General features: G+C 49.2%; 1 protein-coding gene across 10 annotated transcripts in view; it reads right to left on the bottom strand.

Annotated features, from left to right (window-relative positions):
• The window catches only part of LOC119388159 (voltage-dependent L-type calcium channel subunit beta-1), a 189,975-nt gene that overhangs the window by 138,926 nt on the left and 36,649 nt on the right, over positions 1-14,400 (bottom strand). For 3 of the 10 annotated variants that reach the window (XM_049413839.1, XM_049413838.1, XM_049413837.1), the window contains exon 1: positions 1,788-1,998. The exons of the other annotated variants lie outside the window; for them this stretch is intronic. In XM_049413839.1, the coding sequence (XP_049269796.1) occupies positions 1,788-1,835 (48 nt within the window). In that variant the 5' untranslated portion in view covers positions 1,836-1,998. Of the gene's footprint in view, positions 1-1,787; positions 1,999-14,400 lie in introns of those variants that run through there. 10 annotated transcript variants of the gene reach the window in all.

Raw genomic sequence — 14,400 nt, 5'->3', positions numbered from 1 at the left:
CACTGGTGACGTTATGTATATTAAAAATGACTACGCCTTCACGTTGCTTTCCATTATACTCTCATTTAAAGTTTTTTTTTTGCGTTATAGTAATCGCAATTAAGCTTCCTTATTCCACCAAAACATACTGCGGGCTCGCTCCGTGATCTACCGGGGGGGCCGACCAAATCATTTCACCATTCGCCTTAAAGATGTGCGTCATCACAAGTGCTTTCACTGCGCATATATGTCAAGAAAAACAATAGAGCATTCAGAAAGGCGCGCGCTGCCTTCAGAGTTAAGTGACTTAATCAGCGAACGCGCACTCTCGACAGCTGTAATCGTGTTGTCCTGCGCAGCACCATCCTTTCTGCGTCAACAGAAAAACATCCCCCTTGGCGAATTCGTTCCCAGCGAGGAAACAAAAACTGCAGCGCTGGAAAGAATAGGAGATAAAACGCAGCGCCTGCGACGTGCACTGATAGAGAGACCACCCTGAACAGGAGCTGGCCCCAGGCCCGAATCCCCGAACCAGGACGAATATTTCTTCACCTGGGAAAGCTCTCAGAAAAAAACCGAACGGATTACCTTCGCAGCTTGCTTCGTGCTACAAACGTGTGGATAACAATTCCGCTTTCGTGTACCTTTCTATACTTCTTCCGGGCTTCCGCAGAACTGATTAGCCATATGCACTGTGTTTTCCTCGTCTTCTAGCATTTCTATTTCTAGACAGTCCTGAGTGGTTCTCGTGAGTTGTCTCATCTGGTCCATTATTAGCGTAGCGTGGAACAACGCCATGAAGGGCCCTTCCAGTTTCGCATAGCCCCGCTCACGTTCGTGTGTTCGACAATGAGCTTCAACAGATTGGTTCCTGTGTGTACCTGTGTTTGTCTGCGCGTGAACCAATTCGAACAGTTCCAGAAGCTACTAGCAGGCTAAAATGTGAAGAAAGCAGCGCACGCTACAACAATTTCTCAAGTTTACCGGGGGCGATGCTCGCCAAGGTGCGCGTAAGCGAAGGTAACCTTGAGCCGAGACGGCCGGCCCTACCTCTCGGCCGAGACAAAAGCTCGCCGTTATTCAGGGCTCGTTCGAACGATATGGTGCGACTATCGATTGCCTACTGCCACGCGAATCATTGCACTACGTCTGCTGCGTCTTTTTAAAGGCACCGCTTACACGCTACGTTCGGTATTCGTACAGTGCCCAAGCAGCGGCGAGAAATCGGTGCAGTACGGAGCTACGACTGTTCCATCAGTAAACAGAGGGGGAAAAAAAAGAAGGTTAGAGTTACACGAAGGTGAATTCCACGCATCGCCCTTTTCCCAGTACACATGTACGGTGAATCGCCCGTTTTTTATGCAGTCATGTAGCGTATTTACGACATGCAAACGCTAAGTTGACCCATAAACAGAAGGCTTCTGGAACTAATCAAATTATGCAGCTGAGGGTTCTTTCCGAGTAAATCGCTCGAATGACCTAGACGCAGTAGCAGGTATAGATGAGTGTGGGTATTTCATCACGATTACGGCAATCCAAATGATTATCTACGAGCGTCATCACCAGTCTGCCCCCCTAACAAGACTTTTAAACGCAAGATTAAAGGAACCTCAGATACAAGAAGTCCATTAGCGAGCAGGGAATAGCCATGCCACACACTGAGACTTAGGGGTTTCAGTGCATTGCCCATGTCAGCCGTTGTAACAGCCAACCACGATGTTATACTATACCGAACTCGTAACTACTCTTACGAGACTGGTGTAGTAAGCACCCGTTGCAGGCCTAGCTAAGCCGAAGGTGCAAGTTACCTGCAGTCCAGGCCGGGCACGTCTTCGCTTGAAGAGACCCTTGAGCATGTCTAGGGAGGCCGGAGTCGTCCCGTGCACACATCGCACACAACGGCGGCCAGTAGCAAACCCCGAGACCGGTTCGGCACCTTCGGACGAGCGCCTCTTCGGAAGCGTGCCACGCGCTTCACGTCGGTCACGCGACTGCGGTCGACCGAGATTACGCCGTTGAAACGTGCCAAGTGCTTTGGGCCATTTAGGATGTAGGTCTCCAGCAAAATGTCGTAAGTAACAGAAATTCAAACTACTTCACGCTGAAGCCTCCGCCCGCACAAGCCTCATTAAACGACGCAACACATGCTCGTGTTTGGAGACGAGTTCCTTCCAGCGTTCCGTTGCAACACGCAGAGAGGTACGAAAATGTCTGTTTCTTTCAGATGTAGGCCAGTACACGACATAAACCGACAGAATTAGCTTTGCCGGGTTCGCAAAGGGCCGAAGAGGGTACGTCCAGCGTCGAGACTACCACGAACGGAAAGAGCAGTCGTTGCCTGCAGTATATTCTGTCGACGGCACCGCGCTTTTATCACCAACCGATGCTTTGAGGAAGACGTCAAAAGGCACACCGCACTCGTTTTTCTTCTCTCACAGCCGCCGACAAAATGCGTCGGGCGCTGCTGTCCATAAGCTTTGCTCGTTAAACGCAAGCGCTGTGAGAGACATACATGAGGAGGAACACGGCGTACTCCAGGTAGGATCATTGGAGATACCGTGCATGCAGGTCCGTAAAGATGTGCGGTACTAGGAATTCTCCTTAACGTCACACAACATGCAGCACCAGAACGTAGTCGCCACAAAGAGTCTTTCGGTGGGCTTTAGTCAGCTCAGCATCGGCCACGCCTGACTTGAACGCTACGCAGCCATGCTAAAGAGGACCGACGAAACCTGATATAGCTGCTAGATGCCAGCGCCAGAAGTTTCGGACAAACAAAAATAATAAATAAGAGGGAATGAATGCAGAAGCGGCGTTCACGCGCGTACGAACACCACCACACGTATGATCACACAAAACACGGCGCGGGGCGCACGGCAAACGAAAACTTTATCGGGCGGTGAAAGCGCACAGCGCAGTGCCGAAAGGCCTCAGGAACGCATCCGTGGAGCGGCGTATCGAAGCTCGTCGTCGTCAATGGCGAGCCTCGGCGAGGCGATGGAACGACGCGTCGCTGCAGCAGCCCGAGGCAGAAGCCGCGGCGGCGGCGCGGGCGCGGGCAGTCCGCGGCATGGCTGCTGCGGACAGCGTGCGCTCCGCAGTCCTCGCGGCGGCATCGCCCGGACGCTTCCTCCTCCCGCCGGGCCGTGTCCACACGCAGGTGGCCTGGACGCTGCTACGATCACGGCTTCGACGACGCAGCACGCACTTGGTTGTCGTCGTCCCAAGGCAACTAAGCTCGCTAGCGACGACCGCGTGTCGCGCCAGCGGCTCGCTGACGCCTACGAATCGATTACCGTTCAGCGGCAGAGAGCAGCGCGCTCTTCCCCTCACCCTCGCACGAAGCGGCGAGGAGGGTCGAAGAACGTGCCCGACGCTTTCTTCTGCGAGGGTTTTCGAAGAAAGTGTCGAGGAACGCCGGCGTCAAATACGCAGCAAAGCGCAGAACGAAGGTGCACGCTCGCCGATCGAGGACCCCAAAGCTAAGGGGCAGCACACAAATCTATTGGGAACACTAAAACGAGAGTGCCGTGCGTCTGTACCGCTTTAAACGGTAGAATCTGTCCGCAAGACAAGAGAATGCAGCTAACCGGAAATGCGAGCATGTTAATTACGAGTCTATTTTACCTTTTTAGCAGTCAAGTCGGAACCTGAAAATAATATACTGGCGTTCACCAAACCACGTGAGACCCCTGAGTCACCTTGCAACTTCTAACTCGACCATTAATGCAACCACTGAGTTAGATCAACCGACGCTAGTATGCACAGGTGAAGACTTAAGCTATACCTCGAGATAAATCCGACCATGGGCGCAAGGCACGCACTATATCAGCTCGTCGACAAAACCTAAAAGGAAAGCAGATCGTCTGATCAATATCAGTGCACAACGAACGCACGTTAAAACGGAAAACAGTAGCCAGCCCCACAATTGCATGCGGAACATCAAACGCAGAAAAGCAGAAACGTCTGTATGACATGTTAAGATAACAGATTGTGGCCTTATAAATTTGACTAATATCCCCAAACAGCAAGTCGGTACGGCAGCACAGGGCGACGTGGGATACTGCAAATTCATGCTCATGCGGCATACGTAAACTCGTGGAAAGGAAGGGCAACCAGTTAGAGCCGTGAAACAGCAAAAAATAAATACTATAATAATTATTATAATAAATAAATTAAAAAAATCTTTTCACTCGGACGCTCCTTACAGGACGCGCTTCAGCGGACAAAAAACACGGCAATTTCTCGTTTTTCGATGCCCTGTTTCGACAAGGGAGAATTTTGCATCTGTGCACGCACAGAAAGCACGCAGAGGAGACAGTTCAGTAGAGCCGCGTTTTCATCGCACGTGTTTATGTGCTACATGCACCGTTTTCGGAGATCTTTATACACTCAACCCGCAGGCGATTTTGGGGGCACAGAAGTGCGCTGTGGACGTCGTCGGCAAGGTTCCGCGCAGCCGGCGGAGAAGGAAGCACCACACGAGCGCGCGTACAAGCCGTTTCTCGCGCCGAACGGCCTCGAGAAGCGTGCAACCACCGTGCTCGTGCCCCTGAGCGCGCACCGGCAACGCAGATGACTCCACAATCGGCGTGTGAACACGGCCGAGATCGTGGAGACGGTTACGCGCGGAAACCCGGCCTAGCCAGCGGCGACGCCGGCTGCTGCAGCAACGTCTTTGCTTCGATTGACACACGCAGCGCCTTCCTTCTCCTCCCGCGGTGCGATGGCGCAGCGCGGCCGCCAGCGTCGAGATGCCGCTCTTCGAAGCACGAACACTGGGGCGCCGGCGCGGTGCGGGAGGACAGTGTAGTAGCGGTAGAGTGTAGCAGCGGCCAGCCGCTGCAGTTCGAGATCGACATGAATAAACAAACAGGCTGCGGCCGCCGACCAATTGCGCGCACGCTGCGCCCTTTGCCGCGGCCCAAAAAAACAACGCCGCCGTGCAGCTGCGTCGCCGGATAACGCACGAGTGTTACAAGTGCTGTCCGTGGGAAACGAGAAAACAAGAACAAACGCGGTGCATGCCGTGCCTCGATAGAAAGCGGTCGGGTCTGGTTTGCATCGAAAGAAAGATGCAGGGACAAGTGAACGGTCTGCAACAAAACAGCGCTCATATTCGTTCCGTAACGTGTGAAGCGAACGGGATGAGAACGCCGCTCCCGCCAAGATGTTTCGCCCAGATGTGCGTGCAGAATTTGCAGGGCCCCACGAAATGCGGTGCACACATATCGTCCAAAGCAGACGTTTTACTACGAGTACCAACAGCGTAGGACGTCCTTTCTGTTAGTCCTTCTACCAGCATACTAAATATACACACAGGGCATTTGCGGCCTCGACTGTGACAACAATGAAAAGAAATAAACCACGGACATTGCATGCCAGATGGACAGTTGGGCTGGTTCAAAATAGCGCATGCTTGAATAAAAGAAAAAGAAAAATACAGCTAGGCCGGCTCTTATCTCTTCATTTAACTCTTGTTTCAGCTTTTCTGTCTTTCTTTTTTTTTCAGGTATGGGCATATCATATTTCAAGCAGCCTAGACCGAACAGCTAGGTCATGCCCGTAACATACATAGGTCGTTAATTATTGCTGCTATCTACTACAAAAATATAAAATAAGCTCGTCCCACTCCAAATCACCAGAGAACAAAGCAGTAAAACTAAAAAGAAGCGTATAATACGGCGTGTAAGACGGTTTTAATAAAAGTTTTAATCAATGTTTTCACTGCGCAAACGTTTATTAATTAAACTGCTTTGTCAAGCAACCCAGGGCGATGTAACCGTTTCGTTCCGAGCAAAGAGGAAAAAAACGTGCTCGTCTATACCTGCTATGGTTGCTTCAGCATTTTGAGGTGCTTTTAGTCAAAATCAGTTCAACAACTAATAAAAAAAGCGCAGCTTGCACTAGTGGCGCAAGGCTGAAACCAACAGCGGAGCTAGTGTTCGACCTAGCTTTTTTCCAAGTTTTTGCTAGTAGCATTAATTATGGTTAGGCTTGGCTATCCTTATAGGTTCGCAAAAATTTTGGAACTCGCTCAGACTCACTCAAGAAATATATTTTGCTGTGAGAGCTCACTCGGACTCAGATTCACCGAAATTTTCCTCAACCGAACTCACTCGGACTCACACACACTAAACTTTTTCTCACTCGGACTCAAACTCACCAACATTTTGCTCAGCCGGACTCATTCAGACTCAGACTCACGGCTTGACCTGAGCCTGAGTGAGCCTGAGTGAGTCACTCATGAGTCCGCTGGCATTAAGTGAGCTATTCCGATCATGGTGTAAATTCTCTCGAAATGCCAATATCTCAAATAATGGGTGCTCTACTATATGAATTTGGGTCTTGTACCTTCAAATAATAGATTTCACGGGTTTTAATCTCGTAAGAACGTTTGTATGAAATATGCGACTCACACGACATATTTCTATTAAGAAAGTCCCGTGAAAGAGTTGGGAGCTCATAGCACCTCCTCCCCCCAACCCTTACTCACGCCTCTGATCAATAAACATCGAGGTGGTGCATGAACGCTGGTGCGTTGAGGTGTGTGGGAATTGATCTGTGTGTAAACGTAAGCCGATATAAGGCTGATAGTAACGCAGATAGCTGAGTGGATACGATCATAGGTCGGAAATTAAAGGTGGAGCTCACTCAGACTCACTCATGAAATATATTTTGCGTTTAGGGCTCACTCGGACTCACACTCACCAATATTTTCCTCAACCGGACTCACTCGGGCTCACACTCGCCAAAATATTTCTCACCCAGACTCACTCAGACTCAAAGCTCGATCTGAGCCTGAGTGAGTGTGAGTGAGTCGACTCATGCGTGCGTTTGCCGACCTATGGCTATCCTTCTCCGGCTTCGGTCGGTTCCCCACACTACGAAAGTGTCACGTGGTTTGGCGGGAATATGTCATGTGACACGCTGTTACGTGACGTTATGATTCTAGTCACGTGACCAGTTGTTACGCTGATTTTTGTCACGTGACTAGCTGTTAAGTGATTTCGGAGGGAATACGTTACTTGAATAGATGTTAAGTGGTTTTGGCGAGATGTCACATGACTAGCAGTTACGTGATGCGTGATTTTAAGTCACGTGACTAGTTACACGGTTTATGGCAGAAACATGTCACGAGATCAGCTGCGTGACTAATTACGTGATTTTAGTCACGTGACTAGATCAGGGGCGTAGCCAGAAATTTTTTTCAGGGGGGGGGGGGCACCTCCTTGATTTGAAGTGGGGGTCGGGCAGACCGATGTGATTGAGTGCCATTTTGTGCTCTGTATGCCATGGAAAAAAAATTTCGGGGGGGAGGGGCAGCACGGGCCGGTGTGCCCCCCCCGCCCCCGGCTACGCCACTGGACTATAGATGTTACGTGATGTCAGGCGGTTTTAGTTACGTGACTAGCTGATACGTTATTTTATTCACATGAGTATTTACTAGTTACGTAATTTATGACGGGAACATGTCACGTGACTAGCTGTTAGGCGATGTTACGTGATTTTAGTCACGCGACTATTTATTACGTAATGTTACGTGACTTAATCAGGTGACTAGATGTTACGTGATTTTTAGTCACGTGACTAGTTATTAAGTAATGTCACATGATTTTAGTCCTGTGACTAGTTGTTACGTGATTTTTAGTGACGTAACATACTCGCCCATCATAGTTATTGCATTCCACAGCCGAACGTGTGGGAGCGAAGTCGAAGAAGAGGACAAAGCGTGCCGGTTCATTTCTATTCGCACAACCCGGCGCAAAATACCGCCGCTGTTAAAAACGTTTTAATTTATCAACTCAAAACACAGTCCATATGTTTAATAGAAAGACCTTCTCCCCCTAAAGAGCCATACCATTCTTAATGACTATGCAAATAACGGCACAGTAAGCTTCGTGAGCAAACGTCAGTGACAAATGTCTTTGTTGCCACTCATCGTGCGCACCAAGCAGCTCATCACCGACTGCGCCATTTAGCCTTGGCACAAACACGTGAAGCGTGCTTTTTTAAACTTAATTTTTCGTCCTTCTTGAAACTTCCGCGTCCTGTGCACAGACCCGATCCATAAACCTGGCGGAGTTGCCGCTATCCTTCAAAAGCATGCATCTCAAAAGCGGGGGACCGCCTGAACGAAAGACTCAAGAAAGGATGCCCCTTTTACGAGGTACTCAAAAATACAAGGATATAAAGAGGAAGTGAAATGCGTTTTACTCGTGCCATTCGCCGCCCATTTTTCGAGCTCTCAAGCTGCTACATTTGCGGACAACATCGGTCATACACCGGCGCCTCTTCCCCTTTACGCGATCCCAAAGCGCACGAAGATCTTCCAGCAGGAACGAAAAGGCAGCACGCATCCATCAAACGTGCGCGCATTTATTCGCAGTTCGAGCGTCGGAAAACGCGCTGATCCCGTAGCCACAAAGCAGCGCGCAAAAGCGAACGCAACATGCTCAAGTAAAAAAAACATGAACGGCGTATGAGTGTTCTCTGCGAACGTTTCCTTTCGACCGGAGCGGGTTCACGCGAAAGGTGCATTCGCCTAGGCTTCGCGATCCAGGCGGAGCGACTGCCGATGAGGACTAAGAATTTCAGTGTGGTAAGGCATATGTAGGGCGGGAGGTTCTTTAGGCCCTCGAAACATGAAGGGGCGGAATTAATAATATCTGGGGTTTAACGTCCCAAAACCACGATATGATTATGAGAGACGCCGTAGTGGAGGGCTCCGGAAATTTCGACCACCTGGGGTTCTTTAACGTGCACCTAAATCTAATTACACGGGCCTCAGACATTTTCGCCTCCATCGAAAATGCAGCCGCCGCGGCCGGGATTCGATCCCGCGACCTTCGGGTCAGCAGTCGAGCGCCATAACCACTAGACCACCGTGGCGGGGAAGGGGCGGAATTAAGAGAGGCGGCAGATGTTTTTTTTTTATTGCGATAGCAATTATATGGACAGTCTCGGCTGGATTTTGCCGTCGCCGTCGCCGTCGCCGCCGTCATGCACCGTATATGTATAAGTATGTATATATATATAAAAGCCTCAAAGAAAAATAATTCAGAAAAATGCTTCCGAAGCGCGGAATCGAACCACGGACCTCTTGTTCCGCAGCGAGCGGCGCTATCCACTACGCCACGAAACGCAGATCCTCCACGTAGCTAACGGCGAGCGTTATATACACACCCTTTAGCGCTGGACGGACTCGGAGACAGCAGGCGATAATAAGCGTTTCTTCATTACCAGCGAGATGGCGCTAGGAGCCCGACGGGCGCATTTAAAAGTCGTCGGCGAGGTCGCTCGCTTCTTCTATATTTGCGCATGGGAGAAGCTTGCGCTTCCGCTGTCTGCTCGCGCGGTTTTCTCGTGGTGAGGGGAAGAGGAATGTTTCACGCTTTCACCGTGATGTCCGCGCTCATGTTACGGAGCTTACGAAAGTCACTCGATCTCAAGGGACGCCGCTAAACGAACAAACAGAAGATGAGCGCGAACTATCAAGTGTCACAGCTCGACACTTGAAGCACGCTAGTTTCCTTCGCTGCTTCGGCCGCCTTTGCAACAGAAGCGATGTTCAAACTGAGAGTATCCATTGGCGAGCCTCTCTTCGTATAGCATTAGTTCCTTGCTATCGCATTCATTGCTTCGCCCTTGCGGCGAAACTGTGACTTTTCTCTATAACGCGCTAGCCACTTGAGGGTAATGCACTATAAGCTCACTCATGACAGCGACAGCGTTGTTTCCATCCGACAGTCCGGACACGCGCACACGTACGTACGCGCGCGCGCGCGCGTGTGTGTGTGTGTGTGTGTGTGTGTGTGTGTGTGTGTGTGTGTGTGTGTGTGTGTGTGTGTGTGTGTGTGTGTGTGTGTGTGTGTGTGTGCGTGTGCGTGCGTGCGTGCGCGTGCCTGTGCGTGTGTCATGCGAGGCTTTCTTTAAATCTTTCCCACTGCATATTTTCCATACGGTGCGCTACTGCGCTAAACTTTGAACACATATTGCTTATAAAACATATAAATGTATTTCCGATACATAGATCGCCCCTCAGTTGTGGATTTAAAGACAATTAAGGCTTACGCCAGGCCGAATATTTCTCTTTTTCAATCTAAGTACTTAGCTATAGCTAAAACAACGTTATCCGAATAACAGAGAGCTGAGCTAGTAGTAGTTGGTAGGCATTCATGTTAAAAAGACGCTTCTCATGTGTCCGTGTTTGCACACCCTATCTTTTTAACATGTTAAGCGAATATATTACTGCGAAAAGCTCCAACGGAACCGATGCACGACGAATGCTTTGTCTGAGGGTGCCACATTGTAAGCGGACGAAAAATGTACTGGTCAGACAACTCCTGACACCTTTTGGTGACATAATGTAATAATGTAGTTCGTTGAGCGACGGAAGCTTAAATTCAGTGGCCGCTGCTGACTGAGAGCAATTACTGAGGGATCAGTGCAAATGCAGAGCGTGCTAATCGGCTTAACTCGAAATCGCTCGACCAGACTTGTGACCAGGCTGGTCAAACGCACGCGCCGACGCCTTCGCCACCATGCACCGAAGTCCAACAGGCAAAGCACGCTTTACAAGCTCGTTTCCACACGAGCGCTGAAGACTGCATATAATCGATATCAGCTGACATTTCGCGCATCATAAAATCGACACGTCTGCAGTGAACGTCGACACGTCTGCAGTGGCACTTCAGTTATGAGGAGCTGCAGGTAAATAGAGGAGTAGAGCTAGGGCAATTCCGTCAACCATTTGTTGAAGAAGGATGGTTATTTGCGTGCAATACGCAGCAGTATTAATCGCGTAAAGAAGGTCCTTGCACAGTTTAAGCACTTCTGAAATGACTGCCAAAGAGACAAGTCAGGTTAAGCCGTAGAAACTTCAAAGTTAACGTTACGTTAAGGACACACGAGAGTTGTCGAGCGAGACTTAAACGTCAGTAAACGCCATGCTGACGACACCAAGTCAAAGTTTTATTAAACTGCTCGCTCTGTTCACACAGTCTACGTTCCTTTTTTTTTTCTTCGCATGTTCCCTCCATATCCCGTTCGTCGCTTGAAAATAAGCCTACAATGAGGAGCCAACGATCTTCAATACTGCTTGCTTTCATTATCATCAGTGTTGTTATTAAAATTAATTATTTTCGTGCGCCCACAATGCAAATATTACCAACATGATAGCACGGTTTTCCAGAATAACGTCGAAAGTTGGTAAGATGAGTGTAAAAGCCACATAGGAATGTGTCAATTTTTTTATAGACGCCGTTGCTTGGTATACGATAAATGACTATGCCCACCTGATTAAATATGTTTTGTTAGTTACAAAGACCGCATGGGATACATTTATGCTTTACTGTGTTTCAGGAGGGTAGCCTGCTATATTCCGGTAATACAGTATGAGCCTAACGTTTTATATTCTTTTTTACAAGTCTCAATATAATTTATATCTCCGGAGCGCTACGAGCATGCGACATGGTAGTCATTGTCACGCAAGTCACGGACTTCACAGCAAAGACAATTCTTCGGTTGACATACCGGATACGATTTCCCATTTCACACACACAAAAAAACTTAAGGTTGGAATTGAAAATTGCAAGAAGGTAGAATAAATAAACAATGTGTGCAAATGCTCTCCTTGATGACTGTGCAATTTATAAAGAACGGTAACATCTAGTGAAAAAGCTGCCCTCCCCCTTCTCTCTCTCTCTGTCGCGCGCGCGCGCGCGCGCACGCGCACACACACACACACACACACACACACACACACACACACACACACACACACACACACACACACACACACACACACACACACACACACACACACACACACACACACACACACACACACACACACACACACACACACACACACACACACACACACACACACACACACACACACACACACACACACACACACACACACACACACACACACACACACACACAATAAACATTCTTATTTCTCACGTTTCGTCGCTACGGCGAAAATGAGACTGACGTGGCCCGCTGATAATTTATCGGAGAGTTAACTAGGTGTCTTTTGTCTCTTTATCTTTCTGAACAGTCATGTTTCTCTTTTGCTCACGTATAAACACAGACACTTCTAAATTCGGTCTCCTAGGAGGCATGCGGTCGCTGGCGAATTCCCACAGAGGCATTGTGGTCGACAGCGTGCGCGCGAGGAGAAAATCACGCTGTCCAGTCATGCATGCACCAGGGGATGGTTCTGACGAGGGGATTTCCCGACTTTCCCGGCACGAGCTTAGCGCACAGCGTTCACGTTTTTGCCCCATTAGACGAGCAGCAAAGTAGGCGTTGCGGGCCACGGCCAACGATTCCAGCCTATCGTCGTGTGCATTTAATTCTGGCTACCCGAGTCGTATCACGAAAAAAAAAGAAAAATAATCAAGAGAGGCGTCAGCGAGGGTAATACAGGCATTTACATCAACGGCTCCCCGAAGACCCTCTGCCCTTCGGAGCGGAACGCGGGGTTCAACGCCTGGCTGAAGCTCTGCGCGGCCACGTGACGCCACCTATTGCGAAATCAGCGCACCGCGCACGCCGAGTGGCCACCAGGAGGCGACGGTCAAGCCCTCGGCGCTGTGTGTCGTCCTGGCGGTAAAAGCGAGACGGGTTGCCGTAATAGTGCGGCCAGAAGGGACCCGCAAAGAGCAGACGAAGCGAGCAGTAGGCCGACTACGAAACGGCTTACCACAACCGGGCGCCACTACACAGCGCAAAGCGAAAGTTATGCTTCATAAACGGAAGACGCAAACGGGCGATAAAGATGAGTGCTTGGGCGTTCGCAGAAACGTACGCAAGACACACACGAAGAAAGAAAGCGATAAAGCACGAGTGGAGTGCGTAAATGAGTCACCTAATTTACGCACTCAAAACCAAATTTATGACTCGTAGGTTTGGCGTGTAACGTGGACGGTGCTTGAGATCACGGCCACCAACGCCGGACACGGAGTCCTTGTTCTTGTTCATCTTCAACTGTGGCTCACACCCACTGTGGAGGATTGGCCAAGAATTGAGCGGTTTTATATACTGTTATAGAACTTTAGAATAAGGGAGGTTACAGAATAGAAACGTTAGAAATTTTGGCGTTCGATCGAAAATGTAAAAAAATGGTAATAATAAAATAAAATAAATCAATACCCTAATTTGTCAGCAATTAATATTTCTCTTCTTTGATCTGGTTCCAGCTGAAAGCAGGGCGTTTCGGTGGGCCGTCTCTTTCTCAGCTGAACACGCCTCGGGCCTAAATCTTGCGCAGCATTCCACAAAACTTTTCGCCTTCTTACCCATTACTTTATGTTTTCCTTGACCTTGTTCCGAGGTTGTCCACGTAGCTTCTTCCTGTCCCACAATGTCTGCAGCGCTAACTTGAGCTACCGTAAAATTCCCCAATGCAGTGATTTCCTCTCATAACGGGACGTCACAAAGCCTGACGCGGGTAGGTGAAATTAAATAGAAAAAGAACATCCAGAAGATTAAGCTAAGTCAAAGGGTAAATAGTATGCGATAAGTTTGGTTGCGGCATATCAGTTTCAGAAGTCAGAAGACAGACTTGTTCCTTCAAGTCATCTTCGAGAAAATGTTGTAAGGAGCACTTGCGCAAGAACACTGCAGCGCGTAGGTGTGGCCATCGGCACGACGCAAAGGCAGAGCGATAATTAAAATCGACAAAAGCGTCGTCAAGCTATAGGAAGCACGCGCACGCACGCACGCACGCACGCACGCACACGCATACGATTGCTAAGCAAAATTAATGAACGAGACAAAAAAAAAGCCAGAAAACAAAAAATATTAAAGATGAGTAAAGACACCACAACAGCAACGCGGCGAGACAGCGTTGTCCACAAACGAGACAGAAATGGAGAGGGTAATGAAGGTTCCCCATCGGAAAGAAGCAAAACAGAAAATGTCGACGGAAGCGAGAGAGAGAGAGGAGGAAAAATAAAGCAAGCAGAGCGAAACTGCGCGCCCTTTTTCCGAGAGCCGCCGCCACTCTATCGATTCGGAGAACTCAGCCTCGACAGCTTTCGCGCAGCGCGCCTGCTGCAGCCTGCGGGCCGCTTATTCCGGCCGCCGCTCTATTCTGTCTCGTGCAGCTCGCCTACAATTTCGTTTATTTAGGCGAAACCCTTAGATGCCTCGTCAAACGCAAGAATGCAAAACAAACACGTCATCAAACACGAGCGATGCAAAAAAAAAAAAAATGATCACGTGATGACGTCACAAATTGCCAAATTTTGTGACGTCATGTGATTACGTCAAACGATGGCGTCATCACACGACACCGTCGCTTGGTCAAAGGTGGGTCGATCACGGAGGCAGTGCAAAATCAGGTGAGGTGCAGATATCTTGCAGTGCTCAAATCCTGGAGGCAGCGGAAGACCATGCTAGGTG

Source organism: Rhipicephalus sanguineus, chromosome 3, assembly GCF_013339695.2.
Source record: "Rhipicephalus sanguineus isolate Rsan-2018 chromosome 3, BIME_Rsan_1.4, whole genome shotgun sequence".
Lineage (NCBI taxonomy): Eukaryota > Metazoa > Arthropoda > Arachnida > Ixodida > Ixodidae > Rhipicephalus > Rhipicephalus sanguineus.
This window is presented reverse-complemented; position numbering and strand designations above follow the sequence as displayed.